At 43.4% G+C, this 26,683-nt stretch overlaps 2 protein-coding genes across 20 annotated transcripts in view; one reads left to right on the forward strand and one right to left on the reverse strand.

The window, feature by feature from the left end:
* The window catches only part of Ppfibp1 (PPFIA binding protein 1), a 136,780-nt gene that overhangs the window by 37,264 nt on the left and 72,833 nt on the right, over nt 1-26,683 (forward strand). For 13 of the 14 annotated variants that reach the window (XM_029478953.1, XM_029478961.1, XM_021164015.2 and 10 more), the window contains exon 2: nt 8,169-8,252. The gene's annotated coding sequence lies outside the window, so the exon portion shown is untranslated. Of the gene's footprint in view, nt 1-2,687; nt 2,792-8,168; nt 8,253-26,683 lie in introns of those variants that run through there. The other variant, XM_029478954.1, reaches the window with a different exon arrangement.
* On the reverse strand, nt 21,740-24,845 carry C6H12orf71 (chromosome 6 C12orf71 homolog). Of its 6 annotated transcripts, none has more exons than XM_021164022.1 (3): nt 24,731-24,845; nt 23,326-24,026; nt 21,740-22,937 (listed from the first exon to the last, which is right to left on the reverse strand). In XM_021164022.1, the coding sequence occupies exons 2-3, from the start codon at nt 23,980-23,982 to the stop codon at nt 22,692-22,694; spliced, it is 903 nt and encodes a 300-aa protein (XP_021019681.1). In that variant the 5' UTR covers nt 23,983-24,026; nt 24,731-24,845; the 3' UTR covers nt 21,740-22,691. The 6 variants fall into 6 exon arrangements, with proteins under 6 accessions (XP_021019681.1, XP_021019680.1, XP_029334824.1 ...); XM_021164021.1 differs by having other exon boundaries at nt 21,740-22,940; XM_029478964.1 differs by having other exon boundaries at nt 22,692-22,937; nt 24,711-24,768.

The following is a 26,683-nucleotide window of genomic DNA, read 5'->3' on the forward strand; positions in this document are numbered from 1 at the left end:
CTAAACTTAACATGGAAACTGAATCAAGGCTGTAGTTAAGACTTCTGGCAACTTTTGCTAGTTTTTAATTTACCCTACTCTACAAGCATCTAACGGTTTGTTCTCTTCTAAAACGGAGAGAGAGAAAGAGAGAGAGAGAGAGAGAGAGAGAGAGAACATAGCATTTTCTTACAAAGATGGAGAAGGTGAGAAAAGCTTTGGTATTGGCCTTGGTTAACACACTGATAGGGGAGTTTACGGTTGTCCTTTATGATTTGCTTGGCCTCGGTGCTTTGTTATATAAGATGTATGTCTTAGTCTTATCTGTTTGCCACAGAGACTGATACACTTAGAATCTGAACTGTGTGAATCCCTGTGTGTACTGTGCCATACGGCTATGTATGTGTTCATTTGTGTATTGTGGTAGACTGTAGTCATTACATTCAGTTCAGGCAGAACTTTCAGAAAGTAACAGTGCTTAAATTCCCAAGCTGCTTAGGAGTTTTCAATTAGAATCTTTCTTGGGGGTGGGAGGACACTTTCCAGTATTATTTAAAACAAGTCCTTATTAACTACCCCAGAGATGATTATGCAGCAGCATGCTGATTTAAAACTACACGGGCTCTTTTGGATGTACTCAGGACAAATGTAAACACTTTGGGATCTTCAAGAAACTAGCAGGACTATAGGGAGTGCTATTTTAGCAGGGGAAGTGGGTTGACTGAGGACCTCAGATGTCACTGTTGGGTTACATATTCCTCTGGTATGTATGTATGTATGTATGTATGTATGTATGTAAGTATGTATGTGTCACTCTGTGTGCGTGTGCATGAATGTGTGTATGTGTATTTATTTGAGATAGGGTCTCTTTATGTAATTTTGGATGTCCTGGAACTCACTAGACCAGATGAGCCTTGAACTCACAGATCTGGCTGCTTCTGCCTTCCTCATGCTGGGATTAAAGGTGTGTGTTACCATGCCCGACTTTATTCTTCTGACTTTAAAGCTCAGTGATTGTACTATGGTGACATACAAGAACCTGTACACTGAGCCCTGTACAAGCCAGAGGGAAGAAACCATCTCTTTGTCTAGCTTTGGACCTAGAAATGCACTACAGCATTTGAATATCTGATTTTCCCCTCTCTTCAGTATAGTGGTTTTAAGTTTTATTTATTTTCAGTATATGGTTGCTTTTGCCTGCATGTATCTGCACAACTGTGTGCAGAAGAGGGCATTAGATCCCTGGATTGGCATTACTGGCAGTTGTAACTGCCATGAAGTTGCTGAGGGTTAAACCCAGGTCCTCTGGAAGAGCAGCCAGTGCTCTTAACTGCTGAGCCGTCTCTCCAGCTCCAGTGTCCTTGTTTTCTTGAAGCTAAGGACCATGTCTTTTTTGTAGTACTCAACCTGATCTTCAGTTTCATTGCTAGCTTTATTTTTCTGCCTGACCCACAATGAAATAGTTTTTGTCTTCTCTTAGAAGTTGCTGGATAGGCAGAAAGCAAAGCTGTGTTGGAACACAAAGATGTTATGTTATTGCTTAGAAGCATCCCCATATAACTAGCCATACTACCCAATTACTCAGGAAGTGGGTATGCATGTAACTAGCACACAGTCCCATGGTTTGGGAAAGTCTTCATGTAACTAGACACACAATCCCAACTTGTGACTGAAATGTGCTCAACTTGAAACAGCATAACTTAGCTGCTTGCCGAGGACCCTGGATTGAAAGCTTGCATATGCCAAGTGTCTTTCTGAGAGAATCTATGTCCTCCTAACAGAATCTTACTGAGAGCCATGGGGGGATTTAGAGTGTGAAGTTTGTGTGCAGTTAAATCCCCCAGAGGATGGATGGGAGGGAAAGTTAATGCTGTCTGCAGTGAGAGCAGATGTGAGGACTGTGATTCCCACAAGACTTAGGAACCCACCCCCGGCATGTAGTTGAGTTAGACTCCAGCCCAGTTTTTTTTTTTTTTTTTTTAATCTGAATTCCTACACACACGATTCCAGCTACAGGTCTCAAAGATCTTGGGCTCAGGTCTGTCTAACTCTAACTTGTGTGTTACCCTTCTATCTTTAGAAACAACCATTCAGCCTCCACCGGTCTTTCCTTAAGGTCCAGTCCAGGTACCTCTCGTTCCTCAGAACTTTTTAGATTTGACAGTCAGGAGCCTGTGGAGCTGTGAACCTTTCATGTATAGCTTTGCTTTAGTCCCTGTTACCCATTTCCTCTGCTAGGCTGTGAGCCTCTTCAGTGAGAGAAATACCTGTTACACTACACAGGATGGAGTGTAGACACTGTGCACTTAGTGTGAGGTCAGTACCTAATAAAGGCTGCAGAAGGAGCCCAGCCTCAGAGGAAGGAACAGATGTGATGGGCTGGAGGAAAAGAAGGTCGCGTTAGGGCTGGGAAAGACCAGAAAAGAGGCGAGGTCGAAAAGCTGGAATGGGACTCACACTACAGCTTGGGCTTACAATCCACAGGCCCCAGCTGGGGGGCTACAGCTGAGCACTAGCCTGGTTAGAAGGAGACCTGCGGCAGCTCTGCCTACACAGGGGCCAGGCTGAGAAGCTCCTCAGAATTCCCTCCAGTCAGTTGGAGCCTCGTCAACCTGTTTTCAGTACGAAAGGGCACTAGGTCACATGGAATTGACACACTTCCTCCAGAAATCCCAGGGAAGGCAGGAAGCGTGGGGATGATTCAGCGAGAGGGTTCTTCCTGTGCACGGATGGGCGGCCGTGGCTGCATGATTTCTGTCAGTGTTTGTTCCACCTCTCCCAGGTGGAAGCCTCATGGGAGCAGTGAGACCAGGTGGGTACACATCTGGAAAATGTCGTGTCTGTCTGGTCAGCCTCCTGCAATGCTAGCTTAAGGTCCATGTGATCAGTTAGCTTCTTTGACTGCTTACCACAGTAAAGAGTATGGTGGCTTTTATGTTTCTCATACCCTAAGATTAGGTCTAACTTTAGCACCAGAAAGAACTCAAACATATAGGAAAGTCCAACTTACATTATTTTAGATATCAAATCAAGAGGGATACTTTATTGTATTGACACAGCATTTAGAACTAATAAGCCTTTTGAGATTTGATTGTATTTTATATGGCCTGCTAACATTAGATTAATGTCATCGTAGCCTGGAGATGAAATTATATGGGCTGTGTAGCTGGGTTCCCTGGGCTCTGGCCCTGACTCACCACTCATTAATTAGTCTCGGGCGGGTTACTTAATACCACTGCCTCAGTTCTCTCTAATTTATTTTTCATGTAATGTTTTTGCCTGAATTAAATGAACTAATTTTTTGTTTACTTACTAAAGATAAAGCTCTCAGTATCTAGTATTAATTTTCCTCAATGAACATTAGTAATTAGTGTATCATAACTGATATAAATAAAGCAGGTTAGGTAGGTATGAGGCAGTGTCACTCAGCTAGTAGCTATGGGTCACTGAAGTAGCTTTAGAGAGGAACAACCTTTTTTTTTTTTTTTTTTTTNTTTTTCCTTTTTAAATTTAGTTTTNTNTTTTACTTNTTCACTTTACATCCTATCACTGCTCCACTCTTGGTCACCTCCTCCCACAATCCTTCCCCTACCCCCCACCCTTTCTCTGAGCAGATGGGGGTCCCCTGGATATCTCCCCACTCTGGTACCTCAAGTCTCTTCAAGTTTAGGTGCTTCTTCTCCCACTGAGGTCAGATAGAGCAGCCCAGCTAGAAGAACATATCCCGCATACAGGCAACAGCATCTGGGATAGTCCCTACTCCAATTGGTCAGGACCCACATGAAGATCAAGCTGCACACCTACTACATATGTGTGGGGAGCATGTTGTCCTCTGAGAGGCTCCACCCAGCATCTGACTCAGACAGATACAGACATCTATAGCCAAACAGTGGATGGAGCTTGGAGACTCTTAATGGAAGAATAGGAGGAAGGGTTATAGGTCCCAAAGGGGGATAGGAATTCCACGGGAAGACCAATAGAGTCAACTAACCTGGACTCTTGGGCCTCTCAAGATCTAAACAACCAATCAAACTTTTGGCCTGGACCTAGGCCTCCCTGCAAACTTTTTCTTAAAGGACCAGACACTAAACAGCTTATACTTGGTGAATCTTACAGTCTCTGTTGGTATTATTCAGTCTTGGCATTACATCTTGCAAGCAGCAGCTATGGACAATATGTAGACACATGGATACAGCTGTATTCCAGGCAAAATTTTATTTACCCAAATAGGTGGGAAGCCACGTTTGGTTGTGTAGAGTCCCTGCCCTGGGCACTTTAGTCACGCCTGGAGCTTGAGGGACTGTGAAGACACTAGCTTCACTCTCTATTCATTGCTTAGCACAGGGTCAGGCCTTAGATCAGCGAAGAGACTTAGATTAGCTGTCATGAATGAGTGCCTTTAAAGGGTGGCATAGAAGTCACTTATTTAAGGGCTCAGAGCATTTTCTTGTGATCCGGAGGTTGTGGAAAGATCAGGGTTTGTTTTATTTGATTGGCACAAATACAGATTGTTTTTTTCTTCTATAATCTCTATGTAGAAAAGGCTTATGAGCCAAATAAAAAGCAATTTGTAATTGTGCTTGTTGGTACACTGAGGGTTTTTCTTCTAGACGTGTTGTTTATATGAGTTTGGGTCTTTTATTTCTTATTTTTCAGTATAATAACGAGCTCTTGTTTTTAAATTAAACTTGCCAGTGGGCCTTTTTGTGAGTGGCTGACTGTGTTGGTGAGTTTGTATTTATAGTCTAGGTCGGTTTCTGAGGAAGTGACTAAAGTCCCTTGCATTCCATTAAGACAACATAACAAAGACCATCTTTGACTCAGGGAAACAGGGCCTATGATGAAAACTCAAAAAGCTAATGGTTAGTGTTTATCAATGTTTTTATGTATTCAGTACTGCTTGGGCCAGATAATCAGAGCTTTGTGCTGAGGGCCAGGTTGGATGTTCGCTGCCCCTCAGTACTCCAGAGAGAATTCCTCTGCAGCAAGTTCAGGCAGCACTTAACTTACTGATGGGCCCTTCTTACACTTTAGATGTTTTAAAGTGGGTGTTATAGAATAAGTATATACTTCTCCTCTCTTTAAAGTATCCTACCAGAACCCTGGACACGTGTCCAGCAGAGAGGTTGATAGTGGTGGGACCCAGGAAGTGACTAACTTGGGGACAGCCACTGTGTCTTGTTCTTTGTTACAGGTCCCTGGTTTCCTCATCTTTCTTTTTTGTAGTACTGTTATAGAACACTTGAGACTGAGTCAGTTATAAAGGAAAAAGTCTTTGTGTGTGTGTTGTGTGTGTGTGTGTGTTGGACACCTACTGCTTGTTCTTGTAGCCAGTAATGGTGGCTGAAGGAGGGATGAGCTGGTCCAGTTCTGGGCTGTCTTTGTTTCTGGGATCCAGGCCAGAACTCACATTTCCCTAGAAAGGACCCATTAGGAATGGTGGGTGGGACTGGGCTGAGCTCAGTGTAGAGTGCTTGCCTTGCGCTCGTTGGAGCCCTGGACTCATCGCTAGTAACATTTTTTTGTTTTTAAAAGGGAAAGGAGGCAAGGGAAGATTGAATTTTGTGTTTCTGTCTGCTCAGTGCTAGCACATTGAGTTTCACACTGGTTGAAATGGTCATTGTTTGCTTTCAGTGCTTCACCTTTAAAGGGGTTTTCTGCACTTAGCATTTATTATTATTATTACATACATTTCTTTTCCTTTTTTTTTTTTTTTTTTCTTTTTGAGAAGGGGTTTTTCTGTGTAGTCCTGGCTGTCCTGGAACTCACTTTGTAGACCAGGCTGGCCTCGAACTCAGAAATCCGCCTGCCTCTGCCTCCCAAGTGCTGGGATTAAAGGTGTGCGCCACCACACCTGGCTTACATACATTTCTTATTTCAGTCTTTTCATAAGCAAGTTACTTTAAGTTCTGGACAGAATTATAAAACAAAGGAAGGTAAAGTTGCTTCATGCATGTCCACTGTCATGCATGTTCCCTGGCTCCTGCCTCTGTTCTCAGAAGCACCTAGCTGGCCTTCCTACAGGTTACTTTTAAAGCACTCATATCTGGCAGCTCACAACCTCATAGAACTCCAGCTTCATGGGATCTGACACTATTTACACACTCATACACACACACACACACATAAAGAGAAAATGGCTTATCAGTTGAACTTTATTTTTGGAGGGAAGCTTGATCTGAAACTCAGGCTTGTCTTTACAAACCACATCAACTGCTATAGTGTGTCTGTAAAGCTAACTTTAGGAAAAGCACAATGCACAGATACTTTCCTGATGTGATTTGATGAGGGGAAAGAAATTCCTTAAAGACCATGTACACCTCTACTCGTGCCTAAAATGCCCTTGCCAGTGAAGAATTCTGTCAAAACCCTGTTCCTGGAGCTTTTATAAAGAGGAAATGGGAAAAGAATAAGTAAATAAATGCCTTCAGCTGGAGCTGATCTTTGTTTCCCTACTGGATTTGGCACCTGAGGCTACACTGTCAGCTGTCTTGGAGGGGATGTATAGTCCTCATATGTACACTGGAGTGTTTTTTTTCTTATGTATGAAATATGTAAAAGAGTAAGGGTATCTGAAGGGCAAGCCATGAGGCATACGTGTCGTCTTGTGTTGTCCACACAGCTCCTCTTAGAAGAGAAGCATCTCCTTGTTTCTCTTTACCTTGACACACCTTTGTACATCTGGCCCATAGCTATAGGACCTCATGTGGACTCAGCAGAGTTGGACAAAAAGTATTTGAAGCAATTACATCTGTTCCCAGGCTGAATAATCCCATCCCTGTCATTCCTCCCTAAGCCAGGGCTTCTTAAACTGCATGACCTGGAAGTAGACACACACACACACACATATACACACACACACACACACACACACACACACACACACATATACACACACACACACACACACACACACACACACACACACACACGCCAAACATCTACTGTTAAGGAATCAAAAAAGATTTTTTGATATATGTATATATGGTTAAAGATGGATGGCTGGATAGTTGACGTGGGGCAATGAGCATCTTAATGTTTTTAGTTGATTAGTATTTCATTTTTAGACAGGATCTCACACAGCCCAGGATACCTAAAACTTGTGAAGTAGCACAGGGTGGCCTTGAACTTGTGACCCTCCTGCTTTTGCTCCTCAAGAAAATTTTGATTTTTATAGTGCTGAGAATGCTACTTTGCATAAGTATGTGAAATAAAATGGCCAAAGTATGTTTAGGGCTATTTAAGAAAAATTTAAAAATTCTGTTACAATCTCAAGTCAAAATTCATTTTAATAATTAAAAAAAGAAAGAAACTCAGTCAAGCAATTCAAACAAAAATTTTAAAAAACCAAGCATTCTAGCACAGTGTAATCTGAAGGTACTAATTTGCTACTTCTGTGATGAGGAATGGGTATTAAGAAGATATTAAAAGTCTTTGTTTTCATAACTAAGCTTTTATGTTTCTGCAAGAAGGCTTTGTATGTACGACATACAAGTCTTTTGAAACTGCCAGGAACATTCAACATTTGTTACATGTTTGAATTGCTTTTTGATGATTCCATATTCTGAAACCTTTTATTGCTGTAAAAATTCTCATGACTACATTCAGTTATGTGGTCCCGTATTGGGTGTCCACCTAGGGTTTGAGAGGCTGGACTCTAAACAGTATAACGACAACTTTCATAGGAACAAGCATTATTGATAACCTAGGCATGATATAAAGTACACAGGATGATGAGCTTCGGCCATATATATCCATGAGCTCTTGAGCATCTTGAGGTTCTGGTATCTAGCTGGAGATCCTAGAACCAATTCCTGGGCAGATTGTATTATAAAAATCCAATTCATTTGTTTACCTAACAGCTGTTCATAGAGCATCCACCATGTGCTGAGTGCTTTGACTGTAAAAATTAATGGTGGTGATTTTACCAGAAAATTTGACTTTAAGGAATTTTTGAGACTGTCCATAGCTGAGGTGTACATGGGGCCAAAGAGGCAGAAAGGGAGGTACCAGGTATGGGAAAGGAAGGCGGTGGAAGGAAGTCCTTCACATGAATTTTCTCCTTTTAATAACTCCCATAACAGTAGCTTTATGTGAGTTGTTTATGTAACAATTTACCACCTAAGCCCTTTTTCCTGCTGTGCTATGATTTGAAATCTGTTTTAACACAATTTTTGATTTCTTTTCAGTACCGAATGTCTATGGATCAGTTTGCTAAGGACGTGCAAGATTGGAAGAGCTGAGAAATCAACACTGAACCTGTTCCTTTTAAAGTGAGTAGACTTACCCCCATAACCGTTCATTTCAGACATCCTTAGCTGTAGTTAGCAGTCAGCACGTCACACCTGAGAGCTTACCCCCCTCCCTCCTTACAAGCACCTAAACTTTAAGAGCATCGTGGTGAAAATGGGCATGTACAGGTTCAGACGTGTCTCCACGGCAGTCTGCCAACCAGTCTTCATCTGGCAGGGATCAAGCAGGACAGCACAGGCCTGGTAGCATACCAAAGGCACCGCCCTCTTCCTTCTCAGGTGCTTTGTTGCTCTTTGCCTTCAGACCCTGTGATAGCTTGTCCACAGGAGTGAGGCTTGTTGGCCCTTCAGTGACCCTGCAGGCTGAGGAAGTGTTTTCATGTGGCTTAGCGGCCTCCCTTCTCCCCGTTCCTCTTGCTAAGTGGTGATATTATTGCTGAACTTGTGCTAGGTGGTAAGTGTTTGATTGACTTGTTCAGATTTATTCTGTAAGTTCTACATTTTACCTTGTGCCAAACACTCCTCTGACCCTATTGCCTCCTCCCCAGGTAGTTACTGAGTTGGAATTTTAGTGGCTAAGAGAAGGGAGGATGCTGAGGGTCAGCGTGGACTTCAGTCATCCGGATGTGAGTGTGGACACAGCTGTCACCGTCTGACTTTTTGATTGCCATATCCTTAGTAGTGTTAGAATGCCATTCCTCCGGGGAGGTGCTGCTGCAACATGTTTAATCCCAGCACTTGGGATGCAGAGGCAGGAAAATCTCTGAGTTGGAGTCCCCCCCTGTCTACAGAAGGTGTTTGAGGGCAGCCAGGGCTATTCAGAGAAACTCTGTGTCTAAAACCAAACCCACACCCAAAACAAAAAACAAAACAATGCCATCCCTATCATGGTGGTGGTAGGACACTGGTGCCTTCTGAGTTGTGATTATAATAGAAATGTGATTCTGATCCTCCTGAACCCTGACAGGAAGGGAGGGAGGGAGGAGGAGAAACCCTGTTTCACGTTAGAGTCAAGAGACGACTAGTCCTGGATCAGTGTTTCACACACAGATGAACAAGTGCAAGCCCTTGCTAGATAGCTGTGTGGAACAGCTGTTACAGATGAATCCATCTGTGTATGCAGCATCCCTAGTAACAAAATTACTGGTGCTGTAGATCTTCTGTCCTTGGGGTCCCAGGAATAACCAGTGTCCCCCGACTGTTGGTGTCTGAGTAGTTTTACTTGCCTTTAAAATTTCTGACTATAATCATACAGTATATATTCTTTTGTATGTGGCTCATTTCACTCAGTCTGTATGTGACATTGTGACATTCCCCTGTTACTAAATGTGGTTTATTTTTTTTTCCCTTCTCCTTGCTCTGATGAGATCTAATTGTGTAATTGCAGGGCACTCGGGTACTATCCAGCCCATTTTTAATGCTGTACATACATACAAATTTTTTAAAAGACCTTATTTTACGTGTATGGATGTTTTGGCTGCATATATGTCTGTTCACAGCTTGGGATCCTGGTGCCTGGCCAGAAGAGAACATTGGATCTCTGGAACTAGGCGTATAGATGGTTGTAAATCAACAAAGCGACTGCTGGCAATCAAACTTGGGTCCTCTGGATTAGCAGTCAGTGCACTTAACTGTTGAAACATCTCTCCAGCGCCTTACTTTTTTTTTTTTAAATTATGTGTTTATGCATGTGTGAGGACAGGTATGTGCATGTGAGCACAATGCCCATGGTGGTCAGAAGAGAGTGTTAGGTTACTGGAGCTAGAATTGCAAGATGTTGTGGACTTCCACATGTGTACTGGGCACCTAACTCAGATTCTCAGCAAGAGCAGTATGTACTTGTAACTGCTAAGCTATCTAGTGAGGAAGATGTGTGGTCTTTTCCTCTGTGTGTGAAACTTTGAGTCTTTGGGAGGTTAGCCACCTCAAGGCCACAGAGACCCATGGGCAGTCGTCTCCTAACTCTCTCTAACATGGTCTTTCTAGGCTGAGTACTCAGTTTTGACCCTTTAATTATTTCTGTGCCTATCTTGTCTTATGCTCACTTGTGAACCACTCAGCAATTTAGGTTCTGAGGAGTGAGATGAAAGTAGACTTCTTTGAAAGCAAAAGTATTGATATTTAGGTGGCCTTCTTCCCTGTGATGTTCTGAGCACCACACCCATAAGGGACAGGAGATGTTTTCATGGGTCCTCTGGGGCATGGCCAGGCAGAAGTCCTCCCTGGAATGCATGTGATGTGTAAGGCTGGTCCCTTGGCACAGACAGGTTTTATTTGCATAGCATAAAAAGGGATTGCAGAGGAGAGAAGAGAGTCTAGAGAGAGGTGTGTCTGCGCTGCCCTAGAAACTGTGACAACACTTGGTGGACCAGATCAAGAGCCTGGGAAAGTGACATCTCAGAGAAGGACCTGATGTGTAAGACCTGATGAGTCTAGGGCCAGGAGTAAATGAAATGGATCTGATCTAGCATGCTAGACTCACGAGAAGCTTTGATTTTCCTTTCAGAAAGCTTTGAAAAATAGTCCGTAAAGTCTGAATCTCGAGCCAGGAAGTAACTGAATAAAATTACCAAACTAGGAAAATGTAGTTTTATAATGGTGTGGGCCTTAGAGCTTTTGTTTGAGAGAGTTCTGTCTTCAGATCACAGCTCCACCTTCTTCTTGTCCTATGACCCCTTGGTTAGCTTCTTTACCTGTAAAACGGGGATATTATCATGCCCCATACACTTCCTGTTCCAGTTTAGCACAGATGTGTCTTCAGTGTGTGCATGGGTGCTCTCTTATTCTTGTGACTAGCAGCCATCTAATACAACATAGTGTTTTCCCAGTTAAAAAAGAACATTATGAAACTAAGCATGGGAATGCTAACCCAAACCTCAAGTTGAAAAGGAAAGATGTAGGAAACACCTGTCCCATGTCCTGGGTGTGTCACTCAGCAGGGCCCTCCACTGAAGACCTTAGTTATTTACTTGTGTCAGCTTGAGGCCAGTGCAGCTGAATTCAGGGAGAGCAGGGTCATTGTGCACATTGTCATTTCTGGCATTGCTTTTAACTCTTGCTGGGTGTTTTGCAGTATCTTGATGGTCAGGGTTTTGGCGAGGTCTCAGAGAGTGACTGATTCTGCAGACCATGTCCAGTCTGAGGTCTGGAAGATTTCCAGCTGACCATGGTCAGCGTCATCCACCTCTGTCAGAGCTGTGGCACATGATGAGTTCATGATCTAACAAAATAGCCTAGTGTGAGAAGGGAACTTGTAGAGGTGGTTGAGCCAGAAAGAGCGGTGACTGTGAGCGTCTAATTCCAGCCCCCAACTTCTCTACTGTGTGGTGGAAAAGCAGGAATTTGGCTTAGATTGAGACAGGAGCAGAGGTGGGCTCTTGTCTTGTGTACATTTGTGCTTTTCTTGACATTATATTCTCTCTCATGCCTGTCCAGGATCAGAAGTTTCTATGACTGTAAGGGTGAAGATGGTCTTGTCTTGCAATTTGTGTTTACAAATAGAAACTGTGACCAGACTATAAGGGATGCAGGGTTCTGTGAGTGTGTGTAAATCCATATCTCACCGATACTACTTTGTATGCTTTGTTCATTAAGGGTTGGGTATATTTTCCTCTGAACTAAATAATAGGTAGATTAAAAGTCATTGCATATTCATTCATGGTATACATAAAAACTTAGGTTTATGTATGTATGTATTTATTTATTTAGTGGGGTGACTCCCACTCTTGATTCTTTTAGTATGCGTCCTCCTCAAGGAGCAACTTTCTGTAGGCTGACAGAAGACAGTGGCAAGACTAACATACAGGACTAACACTTGTGCAAAGCTAAAGGCTGTGGTGATAGCATCCTGGGGTTTCACATCGGTAAAGTAGAAATCGGGGTTCTGTACTCGAGTCTTCTTGTGTTTCCTCTCCTCTTCTGTTGAGGGATGAAGGAGGTCTTCTGTAAGAGATCTCCTTATGTCTGTCTTTCAATTCTCAGTTCCCACATTCTAGTCATGCAATTAAGACCGTGCCTTTTAAATGTTGGGTTTGTTTTATTGTTTAGATATTGAAGAAATATGTATTTAAGAGCACCAATTAAAATACTAGCGGTGCCTGGTAGAGTGGTTCATGTCTTGTTCCTAGTATTTGGGGAAGCAGTAACTGTGAGTTACTCAGCCTGGCCTACATAACAAGTTTCGGGACAGCCAGGGCTGCATAGAGCCACCCTGTCTCAGATGACAGCAACAGCAACAAACACCAAATATTAGCATCAAGGTGGGTGTGTCATGGTATATTTATCATCCTAGTACTTGGGAGGTTGAGACAAGAGGATTCTGTTTTTGAGGCTGCTTTGGACCCCATTTCCAGAAGAAAATTGAAATATTGGTATGCATGGAATTAACAGAATAAAAATAAGTGTTCAGTTGTGTTTTTCACTTACTCATTATGGCTGTCCTGAGCCTGACGGCAGGAGCAGCACAGGAAAGCATCAAAACCCATGTGATATTTGTCCACTGGGCTTGGGAGGCATTACTGCCAGTTGAGTATTGATGTAGTAGCATCATGTGCCTAAGAGCACAGGTAATGCCTTTGTCCCTCCTATATGATATTGATTCTTGCTTTCTTGGCTGGGTGTAGCCTGTTGTACCTGGTTATACCACTTTTGGGGATAGCCGGAGCCACTTGTAAGAATGAGGTGGAGCCCCCTGTCTAGCTATGTCTTTGCCTTCTCTTAAATGGTTTAAGAACGGCTGTAACATTGGGATGTCTTCCACCCATACAGGCCTGCCTGTGTGTCCATATAGCGCTTTGCTGTGAGCCTGCAATTTGCAGCCTCTGACAGAGTGCAGCCTCAGACATAGTGTGTATGTAGCTTCTGACATAGAGTAGCCTCTGATATAGTGCAGCCTCTGACATAGTGTAGCCTGTGACAGAGTATAGCCTCAGAGTGCAGCCTTAGAGTATAGCCCCTGACATAGTGTCAATTCTGCCCCACCCCCAAGGAAAGCATATCCCATGACTATGTCCTATCTGCCCTTTTCTTTATAACCCCCTTGCACTCACTGTCACTCTGTTCCTTAGAATTGACATGTCTATTTCCTGACTTTTTTTTTTTTTGTGGAGTGAGCATAATTAATATGAAATACATTTTACCAAAACAACAATAAAAAAACAAAAGTAAAGATCTCATGTCTTTAACCTGAAGTGTTTCTAAAGTTTTTGTTTTTTTTTTAAAGATTTATTTATTTCATTTACATGAGTGCACTGTAGCTGTCTCCAGAGACACAGCAGAAGAGGCCATCAGATCCCATTATAGATGGTTGTGAGCCACCATGTGGTTGCTGGGAATTGAACTTAGAACCAACCCTTAGAATTTCTTGAGAGTGGTGCTGAGGATTGGATTTTAGAATATTTAGGATTATAGATTTTTGTGTTGGGACTTTGGTAACATCTACACAGGTATTAGGAATTTGAAAAGAAAATCCCAGAATCAGAGCCAGTTCAAGGCCCATACAGGGAGATTGTCACCTGTACTCCTGAGAGATGGTTCTCACCAGGATGGGTCACCGTTCTCTGCCTGGCGCTTTCTCTGGTCAGCATGGAAGATCTGCCATTTTGTAACTGCCGAGATTCTCCATAGCCTTTCCTTAAGATCTCTCCATCAGACACCTAGGCTGCTCTTGAAAAGCCGATGGGATTTTAGTTGATCTGTTTACTTCTGTAAGTGGACATTCGTGGGTGTGGGTAGAGTTTGGGAAAGTCAGGAGCCGTTTACTTCTTTTACCAAAGCTGTAGGAGTCTTTTCTAGAACTTCAAATCTTGGGACAGTTGTAGTGATTAGAAAATCCCTTTTTGATGGACCATCTAGAGACTGCCATATCTAGGGATCCATCCCATAATTAGCCTCCAAACGATGACACCATTGCATACACTAGCAAGCGTTGGCTGAAAGGACCCTGATATAGTTGTCTCTTGTGAGACTAGGCCAGGGCCTAGCAAACACAGAAGTGGATGCTCACAGTCAGCTATTGGATGGATCACAGGGCCCCCAATAGAGGAGCTAGAGAAAGTATCCAAGGAGCTATAGAGATCTGCAACCCTGTAGGTGCAACATTATGAACTAACCAGTACCCCGGAGCTCTTGACTCTAGCTGCATATGTATCAGAAGATGGCCTAGTCGGCCATCACTGGAAAGAGGCCCATTGGACACGCAAACTTTATATGCCCCAGTACAGGGGAACGCCAGGGCCAAAAAGTGGGAGTGGGTGGGTAGGGGAGTGGGTGGGAGGGTATGGGGGACTTTTGGGATAGCATTGGAAATGTAAATGAGGAAAATACCTAATAAAAAGTTAAAAAAAAAAAAGAAAATCCCTTTTTGTCTGTATGAGACAAGTGTGTTGGAGTATTACTACAGACAGAGAAAGAAACAGCCTCCCACATGTTTAAAGAGAGAGAGAGAGAGAGAGAGAGAGAGAGAGAGAGAGAGAGAGACTGTCTGTCTGTCTGTCTTAGGTCTTAATGCATTTATTTCTTTTATTAGAAGACCATGCTTTCTGTGTGACAGGTATCAAATGTGAATTTCTTTTTCTCTCCTTCCCTCTCCTTCCTTCCTTCCTTCCTTCCCTCCCTCCCTCCTGCCCTCCCTCCCTTCTTCTTTCCTTCCTTTTTTCCCTCCCTTCCTTCCTTTGGAGGTGAGTGGTCCCCACATCAGGGTTCCAGTAAGCCAAGGCCTTCCATTGCTTGAGAAGTACAAAAATAGAGAATAGATTTAAGTGGGTTTGTAAATCCCCCCCCCATTTAGCCCAGTTCATACATCTGTGCATCACAATCCAAGGAAAGAGACTCTGCCTGCTGTGTGCACATTTTTCTTTCAGGAGGTATCTGTAGAAATTATGGCAGCTTTGAGTTTGTGGTGTATAATCCATTGCTAACTATAGTACAATAATGTCCTCCCTCTTTACATTTGTACCCAAATTCAAATGTCATGGCACTGTCAGATATGCTTGTCTGTGTGGATTTTACTTTATATCTTCCCTCTGTAGTAGTAATTCTGGCTTGGCCTTAGAGTGTTATCGGGCATTTGGCACTGTGATATGCAGATTTTAGAGGAAAAGGTCAGCAGCTGTCTTTCTGGGCTATTCTGGGCATTTTGTACTATATTTACTTGGGACCTAACTTTTCTGACCCTTGTTTTTTGGTACCTACCCCTGCCGTGGCCTCTCAGCTTGCTTGGAAGCTTTTCAGTCATTGTGTGCATGGATGGCAGTTTTGTTCAACAAGTGAGCATTAGACTTAGAGAGCTAGGACATAGGGCAGAAGCCTCCACTAATGTCCCTCATTTTGAGCATGGGATTCCTGAATGACGCAAGGAAGCCAGATTCCTGTGCCTGGGCACTGAAATTGTTTACTCTTGGAGGAGGTTAGCTCTGTCCAGGAGTCATGTGGCTTCTGAGGCATTCTTAAAGGTTTTGGATAACTTAGTGGAATCTGAGTTGCCTTATTCTTCATAATTTTTGAAAACCGTACAATGTATATTTGCTTAGACAAGTGAGACCTTGAATTCTAGGAGAATACATTGTTTTAGGAGAATACATTGTGTTAGAACCGGCTGCCAAAGGCAGAAGGTGTCAAGGGATTCAACAAAGACTCAGCTCCAGGACTGTGCAGAAACACAGTTATTAGTGACTTATGCATGGAAGTGTACCTTGAGCTATGAGCAGGTAGGTCCTCATATCATGAGACAGAAAGGAGTTTATATGATAAACTAGGCAAAGGGAGCCATGGGCAACTGGAATGCATCTGGGGTTTTTCAACAAGAAAAACCAGTAGTAGAGGAGCCAGGCATGGTAGTGCATGCCTGTAATTCTAACACGTGGGAGGCCGAGGCAGGAGGATAGTGAGCACGTGGCCAGACTGGCTTACATAGTAAGACTCTGTCTCAAAACAACAACAAAAAACCCTGTTACTGGGCTGTGTGTGCAGTCCAGGTTTTACCTAGTGTACACAAGGCCCTGTTTGGTTCCCAGCTCTGCAAAGAAAAAGATTATATATTAAAATTATATATAATATATTACATATATTAGTATTATAAGGTCACTTCAGAAGCAGAGTATGTGTCAATGGCTGGCATCAAAAGCTTATCTGAGGTCTTTTGTTTTTGGGGTTTTGAGGCTGGGATAAGTCCTCAAATTAACACATTTCCAGCCTCAGCTTCCTTCATTGCTGGGTTGCAGGTGCATGCCATGTTGCCTGCTTGACCAATTATCTTTTTAGAATTTTTTTAAAGATTTATGTTTATTTCATGTATGTGAATGCTTTGCCTTTGTGTATATATGTATGCATACCGCATGTATGCCTGGTGCCCATAGAGGTCAGAAGAGGGCTTTAGATATCCTGGAAGTGGAGTTACAGGTGGTTGTGAGCTACCATGTCAGTGCTGGGAACTGAACCTGAGCCCTCTGTAGCTCCTTGGCCAATTATCTTAATGACTGTTTACATTCTGTGGCACCTGGATGCATGCAAAGGTCTCCTGGAAAGCAGAATAGACACCTTCGTGTCAAACTGGGTCCTTGCTGTGCTATGTATTGGTTTTGCCTGAGTCCGACACAGAACAGCCCTTTCAGAGCCCTTTCACCCACACTGGGGCTCCTGTGTGTCTGGGAAAGGTTAACACCCAAGCTCCAAGCAGGAAATGATAAGAATGGCAGGCCTCAGTCATTAGCCTTCTCACAGGAGAAGACAGCACGCACCCCCTAACCCACGCAACCCCCTGGGCCCGGTGGCTCTCCTTTGTAAGGTTGAGTGATCCAGAAAGGCTGAGATAGCAAACTGGGGCCCAAGAGTAGTGCAGGCTCTGAGGGCTGGGTGTTGTTTCCTGAGATAGCACCGAAAAGGGAAAAAAGTGTCTGTGGTGGGATTCTGCTCTCTGGACTCCTGTCTCTTGTCACCTCATGCTCTGTAAAGTTGGCATGAACCTGAAATAACTGGGTATTTTTCCTAGAGGAAATACAGAATTAATTTCCTGCCAGCCTCTGGTCACGGCATTTTTTGTCAACCAAATTAGTACCTAATCTTGTTTTATGTGTTTCTTTTTAGGCACGATTTAATAGTTGAATCATTAACATCTAGCTCATGGCCAAGTGCATTCTGACCCATGCATGCATAAAGCTTGTCCCTGAGGTCTCTCAGCCTTCTTGACTTGGGGATGTCAGGTAGCCTTTTAGCACCAAGCTGGAGGCAGGGGTGGGGATGGGTGGGGAATCTTTGAGACAGTAAAATTTGAGACAGTGAAAGGGACACTGATGTGAAAACCTTCAGGATTCACCTTGGAAAGGGCCTTTCACAGTCTGAGGGTCAAGCTGAACCAAAAGGCCAGGAACCTCCATGAGGGCTGAGGGCAATCCCCGACGCCCATACTTCCCCCTCCACCAGCTGGAACAATCCTGAAACCACCTAGAGTGGTGGTCTTGGGTTGTACAGGGCTAGCACAGGACAGATTCATGCACACAACAAGTGTACACATGTGAGTGCACCGACCCTAGTTGTCGGCCATGAATCTCCCCACCCCCAGTCCAGCTATATAGGTCATGTGGTCGAGACGCAGAGACACTCCCCCACAGAAGCCAGCTAAAGGTTATGAAAGGAAGTGACATTCCATCCTAGATCTTATCGACTTAAATTGTTTCCTGCAGATTAACCATTCATTTTACCAAAGGTTTATCATGGAGCCTCTGTATGAGAAACTGGGTCAGGGGCTTTGGAGCATGCAGAGATAAGCAGAACATCAGAGCCTTTGTCTGGTGGGAGAGAGAGGTGTGGGCATGTGTTTCTGCTCTGATTTCTACAAGTCAGGGTAAAATGTGCATTTACACACCAAAAACAAGTGCTTGGGGACACAAGGGGTGGGGTTAAGCCTCAGGCCTCGCTGGCTCTCTTCTGTAGCATGGCTTGAATATAGCCTGTGCTTGAAGGATAGGATTTGAAAACAGGAGAAGCAGTGTGGACTGAAGATGTAGCCAGGGTGGGGGAAGTTCCTGATAGGTGAAAGAGCATGAGCCTTGGCAGGAGCGCCTAGAAACTGCCGCTATGGATGCTCTGATCTCAGGTCGGTGTGAGGAGGCACTGTAGAGAAGTGCAGTGCCCTTTTACTTGAATTTTCTTCTGTGGCCACCAGGAGTTGTGAGAGATTTCTTAGAATAAAGAGTGTTATGTTGACAACAGTTAGCAGCACTTAAACTCTGTAAACATAATGTGCCATTAATCCTTGTACTAAGTACTCATTACTACTTTCTTCTTTTAAAGGTTAGTGCTGTAGTATTACAGCTTATAGATGAAGAAAAAGAAGGCACAGAGAGGTTAATTTCCTCAGAATTCACAGCAAGTTTAGAGGACCAGGGGCCAAAGCCAGGAAGTCTTAATAACTCTCTTCTTTAACCTGGGATGAAAAGATAAAATTGTCGAGAGTTTCTGGATGTTCACTGCTGGCAGAGTGTTCATTGAATGTTGACGTGCACGTTTGTCTCAGACAGGGCCTAAGCTCGCTGTGCTTCCTGTGCTTCCTGTGTGCACTATTTCCCATCCAGGCACTTTTGATGCTGTCCTGCTCCAGAAGGAAAGGAAACATCAAAACAACGTTCAGGAGCTCTCAGACCTGTTCCTGCATGGTGAGGAGCAGAGAGGTCTGTACAGCGAGAACTTCCCAAGGTAGAGGAGATGGCAAGCCCTTGCAATGTGAGGTCGTTGAAAGGTAGGGAACTTGTCTCTAGTGGGCAAAACTCTTCTGACCTCAGCGAAGCTAAGCAAGCGGAGCTCTTGCTTTAGAACAACCCTGGGATGCCATTCTGCTCTCAGCTAGACCCGTTCGTGAGCTCCAGTTAGGAATTGAACACCCCTGACTGTGCATGAGACTGACTGGACGTTCCTTGGAGCCAAGGAATCCAAGACAGATCCCAGGATGAATGAGGGAGTCTAAAAAACTGTCCCATTTATATAACCTTAGCAGCTAATATCATGTTCCAGTGCTTTAAATGTTAGTTATTTTAAGTAGATATATGACTAAGATACTGTGTCATGAAAATGTTAGGCATAGAGAACTGGACTCCTTACTTCTTAGAGTTTATTTTTCTTAGTGGTTTCCTGGTCTTAGCTTTCTTATTTTCTTATTTGTAAAGAATCAAAAGTGTTCTCTTATGTAGCCTTGGTGTTATTATACAGTAAATATTCAACCATATCGTCAGTTGGTAACACCTGTGCAGCCATCTTGGTTGTCAACTTGACTACATCTGGAGCTAACTAAAGCCCATGCGACTCAGGACACCTGAGAGGGATTTTTTCCCTTAAGTCATTTGAAGTGGGAAGACCCACTTTTAATCTGAATCTCTTGAGGTAGAAAGTTACACCTTTACTTCAAATCTTTTGAAGTGGGACCTGGAAGAGGGAAGTTTGGTCATTGCCTGTTTGTTCTTGCTCTTGCTGGCAAGTCCATTTTGTTACTGGCATTAGAACCGCCTTCTTTAGGATTCTGGCTTCTACTGAAGACAGCTGAGACATCCAGCCTTGTGGACTCAACAACTATTGGATTCTTGGATCTTCTGTTCATAGGCAGCCATTGTTGGACTAGCTAGACCACAGCCTGTAAGCCATTCTAATGAATATATACATGTTATATTTTATCTAAAAGATATAATAAATAAATATTCATTCTATAAGTTCTGTTCCTCTAGAGAACCATGACTGACACAGCTACTCAATCATATTATATACTGTCACTATCTGTTTTTTCCAGATGTTATGAAGAATCCTTTACCTAAGTTTTGTTTAGCTTTGTGGATTTGATCCAGGATTCAGTTGGAGATCATGAATAGCAGTTGGCCTCATGTCTCTCTCTGTTGTCTCCATTATAACCTGCCATGTCTCTCTGTCTTTTTCAATTAAAAAAAATTATTTTGTGTTTTGTGATCCTAACATGTTTAGTTCCAGAGAGTTGTCTAGTAGAGTGTTCTACAATCTAAGATTTATCTGACTACTGCAGTCGTTGTGGTGAGATTCAGGTTGAACATTGCCGGCCAGTCTATGCTGCTTCTCTTGAAGGTGTAGGCTGCTTTCTACCTGTGGAGTGACTACCTCCAAATACTGTTTCCTGACAGTCCTTTACACAGTGGATTCAGTGTCTATTTCTGGTCCTTATGTGAATGAAATTGCTGTGTTGCAATAATGGTACAAATATTCTGATGCCACTTTACTGATAAACTGTCTCCTGTTTGGGAAAACGTAAGACCCCAAAGTCTGAGCCCATGGGTGCATCTGACATGCCGTCTGTTCTTTGAGCGTGGGCTTACAAGGGAAGTTTTATAATGGTCAGGGAAGAGGGGGAGTGACTGCTCTTTGTATTTTAGAGGATTTTTTTTTAACTTAAAATAATAGATATTGAGGTAGACAAGGAGTATGCAAGTCAATTACCATTCTTATTCCCTTCTGAACAGATAATGCTGTGGTAATGAGATTAGTGTTCTTTCAAAAGCCACAAACTGGAGAGATGCCCTCCGTCCGTGCCTTGGAAGTAGTTTTTTTTTTTTATCAAGCATACTGTACTGAAATAAAAGGGTATTAAATCCATGAGGTTCGTTTGAAATGTGGGATAAGACGGAAATTGTCTAGCAAGGGAACTTCTTGATCTAGACTAATAATCTTTCAGGGAATTTATCCAAGGGCTTTTGCACCCACTCTGCTGAAGACGGGCTCATTCAGCAGTGTTATCTGATAGGGATTTTGTTTCTTCTGAAAGCTGACCATTGTTCTGTTTGCTGGGGAGTTAGGGGGTAGCAGGAAAAGACTCCTGGCAGGCAGTGCAACATAAACCCCACCTGTCATCCTGAAATTAGATACCATGTGTGCTGTGTAAATTCTTCACTTGCAGTTCACATTTGAGCCAATTATTTCTCCTAACTACATCCTTCTTTAATATTGAATTTAGAGCCTTAGCATTCTCTAGGAATTCATTTAGCATTTACTTCATTTTTATTCTCCTGTCTTATGAGGGAATTTGAAACACGGTCTCTCTCTGTAACCTTGGCTATTCTGAAGCTTGGTATGTAAACCAGGCTGGTCTCAAACTCACAGAGATCTGATTGCTTCTGTCTCCCAAGTGCTAGGACTAAAAGTGCCTGGAAGATGTTCTTGTGTCTAAATAGACGAACTCATATCTGCCTTGAACTGTGAATTTGTCTTGTATTCTTAAAGTCTTGGAAAAAAAAAGATTTTACCCTTGTTTACTGATATATCACCCCAAACCCCGTAGCGGGGTTCTTTTCATGGTTGGTCTATAATGCATTAGCGTTAGCATTTGCAGAGAGCTGAATAACTTCTAAGTTTGATAAATTATTATGCTGTATCCTATATTTACAGTATTATGAATTCCAGAATGTGATTGTGTAAGTTATACTCACCCAGATAATTCAGGCAACTGAGCCTTCCCTTCAAGGATGAGATACACTTTAAAGAATGGTTTTATATTTTCAGTCATAAGGTTAAATAGATCCCAGAATTTATTGATTAATGAGATTAACATGTGCCTGACAATTATAGTAATTCTACAGGAGACTTAAAGGTTCAGTAACATTCTTACCCCCCAAACCCCAATGGCCCTCCAGCTCCCGCGCATCCCTTTTGATACTCAAAGTGGCTAGCCTCACCCCTTCCCCACACGTGAGGCTTAGAGGACCTGCTTTGGTTGGATAACGCATTGGACACTAGAATGAATGAGCTGTGCTTGAATACTTCCTATTGCTGCATAGTTCCAGAGGTTAAAAGGAGTAGGCAGAAACCAGAAATCTTCCTAAAGAATTGGGCTTTTTCTTCAGTATAGTCTTGGGGGAGATGGGAACCCCTGCTCAACAATCCCCACGACTTTTTCCCCAATAAACACAGATCTGTGTGTCTTCTCCAAGCAAATTACTTTGACTCAGGCTGAAAATATGCTTGTTGAATTCAGAAGGCTGAATTATCTCTTGGTAAACTTAGGTAGTGTCTGCTTCCCAAAAGAATAGCATCCCCTCTCCCTCCTCCTTTTTGCCTCCATTTTGTTTATGTGTGTTTTACTCTTTCATTATGCAAACCCTCATTTCCAGAAGGCAGTATATATCCGACCAGCCTCCCACCATGGTGGGGCAGCTTAGGTGGTGCTTCCAGTGGGCATTGAGACTGTTTGGAGCCACTGCCTAGTCGTGGGTCCAACATCAAGACAGCAGTTCTGGTGGTCCAGGATACCAGACTACTTCAGGTACACTTGTTCCCTGGTTGTAATAAGTGGCTTGTTCAGAAGGAATGTGAAGATTGGAAACTCCCACTGTGTACTCCAGGTATTGATTTCCTCATCTGTGAGGCGGAGGAGAGGACACATACACCTCTTAGGAATTTTTGAACAAGAGGCTTCGAAGGTTTAAAAATCTGGGGCTGTCAGGTGAACTCATTCTTGAGTCATTCTTGGGGTTGGATTCTGTTGCTTCTGAGAGAATGTATATTTCTCACTGCTTTCTGGTGCCAGGTGTTGGTAGCCTGGCTAGGGTGCTCTCTCCTCCATCGGGAGAAGATTTGTGTCCGCAGCCATTGGAAGACCCACCGAAAGTTCATACAGAATATGTTGTGTGAGCGGGAAGCACCCTCTGGCTGAGAGGATGACATGGAGGAGGTTTCCAAGGAACTCTCAGATGCCTGTCGTATCTCCTGCTGAGGAAACAGGATGAGTTAGATGCATGTAGTGTCAAAATCAGTGGGCCTGCTGTCTACTCCTTTATAGAACCCAAGCCCATTTGCCCAAATAGCCCAAATATAGCAAAGTTTCGAGACAAACTGACTAGAACACACACTTCCATTTTTATGTGGTTGTGGTTGAGGGTTGCTGTGCTTACCCCTCTTCCCTCCCTCTGTGCTCTGTAGTATCTTTCTTACAGTGCCCCATCTCCTCTCCTTACTGTTATATTCCCCCCTGTCCTAGTCTCCTGGGGCCCACCTTGCCTCACAGCAGGTAGTGAGAGTGAGGCTCCACTGTCCAACCTTGTCTTCCCCAGTCCTGCCCCTTGCTCTCCTGGGAGGCATGCATCTCTGTGCTCACCACAACTTCATCTTTCAGTAACCTTGGAGGATCCTCTAGGACCTGACAGATATCTTCATTTTCCAGGGATCTGTGCTTGGACAAGTCTTGACAAACATCACGTTCTTTAGGACGGACCTGAGCAGTATGTGGAGGGGTAGTGCTGTTGAGGTGGACATCTTCCTTCTGAGTAGATTCAGGGAGCACACAGCCGTCATGCTGGCCACCTTTTTCTTTTCCTAGAAATATCTCAAGTTTCTGTACTAGGTTATCCAGTTTGCAGGGAGTCAGTTTTGTCTTGTCTTCTGGCCACTTATTCATCCACTGGCTATGGGCATTTAGATCCAGATTAGCAAGAGAGTCTGCATGGTCAGAGTCCACATCGATATCCCAGGCCAGTGTGATGCTTAGCTTGCTGAACTGCTCTGGGTCATGCTCCACCCGATCTCGTTTCCTGAAGAGTCTCCTTAAACTCTCTGTCCTCCAGGTGCTTTGGACAGGAGGGAGGAAATGGACCAAAGAATCCACAGAGGCTGTCTCCTCACGGGAGACCATGTCCTCATAGGAAAAGGTGTTCTCAGAAGGGTAGTAGCCCACCGAGGCGCTCTGGTTGGATTTGCATTCATAAATAGAATCCTCTGTGCTACTGTAGTCACTGCTGGAGGGTGAGGTTGTCATGGTGCTGAGAGTGTCCAATCTCAAGTTTTCCTTGATTCTGGAAACTTCAGAAGAAAAAATTAGTAAATGATATTATGGGGGGAAGTTTTTATATGACCCATCCCTTTTTCTAATTGAAACTATTCTTTCCACTCTATATAGTCCACCCTTTTGTACTTTCTGCCTCTGTAAAGACAAAAACACTCTGGCATCTCTTCTTTGTGCCTCTTATTTGTTTGACAGTAGCTGAGAGAGCTTATAAACAAAAAGGGAAATTTGAAAATGACAGGGAAGTGTGACTGGAGTCAAGTATGTTTTCAGTCCACTCTTCTGAGGTCAAGGTAACTAATTTCTTAGTATATATGTATATCTGTGCACATATGTACATATACACACATATCCAAATACATGTGGTTCTCACATCAATAGAAAGTTAATATCAAGTTTATAATAACCTATGGCTATTCTAATATTCTTAACTACTTTCTTATTAAATAGCCTTAGGTGTCACCTACTGATACTCAATAACTTGGCTGATTAATGATCACTAGGTTACTTAAGACCATACCATGATCCATGGAGTTAGTGGACCAAAGATCATAAATATATAGACATAATAATTGATACCAGAATGCTTTCCAGAAAGGTGACTGTCATTCGAGCACCCATCTTCCCACCATCTGATGGCATGTTTATTCTGCATTTTCCATAATCTCCCTGTAAACAAACCTGGAAGACCACACACTCACACACATGCTCATGCACATGCCTCTGTCATGCCCTGATCTGAGGGCTGCTCCAGCAGTGGAGACAAAGTGATGGAGTCAGAAACCCTTCAGAGCCCATGTCTCAGTGATGTAAAGCCCAACTGCTTCTGAGAAGTTTGTGTTCCAAGACTGTTGGTTACCATGGCAACAAAGGAACCAAGTTATGGTCAGAATTATGTAAAGGGACAGGATCTGTCCCTTCAGTTTCAGAGTATTCTGAGCACATACAATAGTAGGCTGCACTCTCTTCATTAGAATCAGTCAGTTCCATGAGATCTTTCTCACATTTTCCCTCCATTTCCATCCCCCAAGATTTCCATCCCCCAAGATTGCACATACGTCTGCTACATGTCATACTTAGGTTTCCACTGCCACGCTAGGTCTGTAGATTACAGGGAGCAGGCAGATCTTGGAACTTCTCAGCAATTCTTTGTAACTAGTCTCTTTTTATACATTAAAATCTCCTGTTGTTTCTGTGTCTCTAGAGAATGCAGGTACCTACTTATTTTGCTGCTTTTGAAATTAATGAATGATGGCCATATGATATATATCTGTAATCTAGCTCTTGGGAGACCAAAGCAAGAAGATTGAATGTAGCTCAGGCTGGTCTTGAACTTGTGATCCTCTTGTCTTAGTTTATATCAGAAATACCTCACACACACACACACACACACCCCGGACAGTTGAGTGCCTAACAAGTTCCAGACCCTATGTTCTGCCACTTGTGGTAGGAATTAATTAATTAACTAACTAATTAATGATTTCATGTATGTGTGTCTGTGTATGTACACCACATAGATGCCAGAGCCTTGGGTCCTCTGTAACTAGAGTTACCGATGGCTGTGAGTCTCCTGATGTGGATGCTGGGAACCTAACCTGACCATGGGGGTCATAGTAAAGGAACCCAGTCTAGCAAGGGAGCCATGGTAGAAACCATCCCCCCTGAGTACATTCAAAAGACCCAGTGGGAATCCGTTGGCTAGGAGGGTGAGGTGAGTGCCACTTGCTGTGTTTAGAAACTGTGGACACTGTTGATGGCTGACAGTTCTCCCTTTGGCTACATTATAATTTGGGTGCAATGGTTTTACCAAAAGACAAAAAAAAAGTTTGAAGGGATGATAGGATGTAGGCTTCCCAAGAAACAAGCTGAGGTCTTCTTAGGAGACTAATAGCAAAATGCTTAAAATTCAGACATTCAGATGATTCTTGTTCTTCTAGTCCTCAGGGCACTGTGAAGGAAAAGGTGGAGATGGGTGAGAAGAGAGGGGAGGGCAGACATGCTCAAAGTTGACTGCTGAGAAGGAACCTAACCTAGAGGCAGAGCCAAGATAACCTAATAGAAAGTGGGGCTCGGGGCTGTGGGTGTGGCTCAGTGGTAGAGCCCTTGACTAGCCTATGGGAGACTCTCTGCAGTCTCCTGTCTACCTAGAGTGTTTATTGTGTTTTGGAAAATCAGACAGATGGTAAAAAGAATCTAGAGTAAGTGAAGATGACTATGAATAGCAGCAGGCAGAATGAATGCCTGTTATAAATAATAATTCTTTTCAGATTAGTTGGAAGGGGCCTGGAGGAAAGCAGACAGGGAGCAGACGGGGCTGGGATGAGTCGGGCGGGCAGGATGCAGTTGACTGGCTCTGCCTGTCTCTGGCTGTTATCATCGGGCATCACAGAGTCCTCCCTCACAGGCCAGCTAGCGGGCCAGATCACCCTTCTGCTCTTCTCCCACATCGGCTGGCTCAGTGCTGTGCGTGTCTACTCAGCCTGTGAGCACAGATAAAGCTTTCTCTCCACTTCCTGAGGCTAAGTTAAGCTCTCGGAGGTTCCCCACCTCTGGCTCAGATCTACCGAAGCATGTGTGAATAGATGCTGTTGTGTGTGTGCACAATAGCCTCCATTCATTTGAGGACCACTGTGCACATCCCTCGGAAGACAACTTATTGCCCCAAGTGCATTCG

The sequence above is a fragment of the Mus caroli genome, chromosome 6 (assembly GCF_900094665.2).
Source record: "Mus caroli chromosome 6, CAROLI_EIJ_v1.1, whole genome shotgun sequence".
In the NCBI taxonomy this organism is placed as follows: Eukaryota; Metazoa; Chordata; class Mammalia; order Rodentia; family Muridae; genus Mus; species Mus caroli.

Bases quoted from the DNA above. Each gene is read 5' to 3' on its own strand.
- C6H12orf71 (XM_021164021.1), bottom strand. From the start codon at position 23,982: ATGACAACCTCACCCTCCAGCAGTGACTACAGTAGCACAGAGGATTCT. The intron at 22,941-23,325 runs GTGAGCACAGAG...CTGTTTCCTCAG, and splicing joins TACTGAAAGATGAAGTTGTG to CAGGAGATACGACAGGCATC.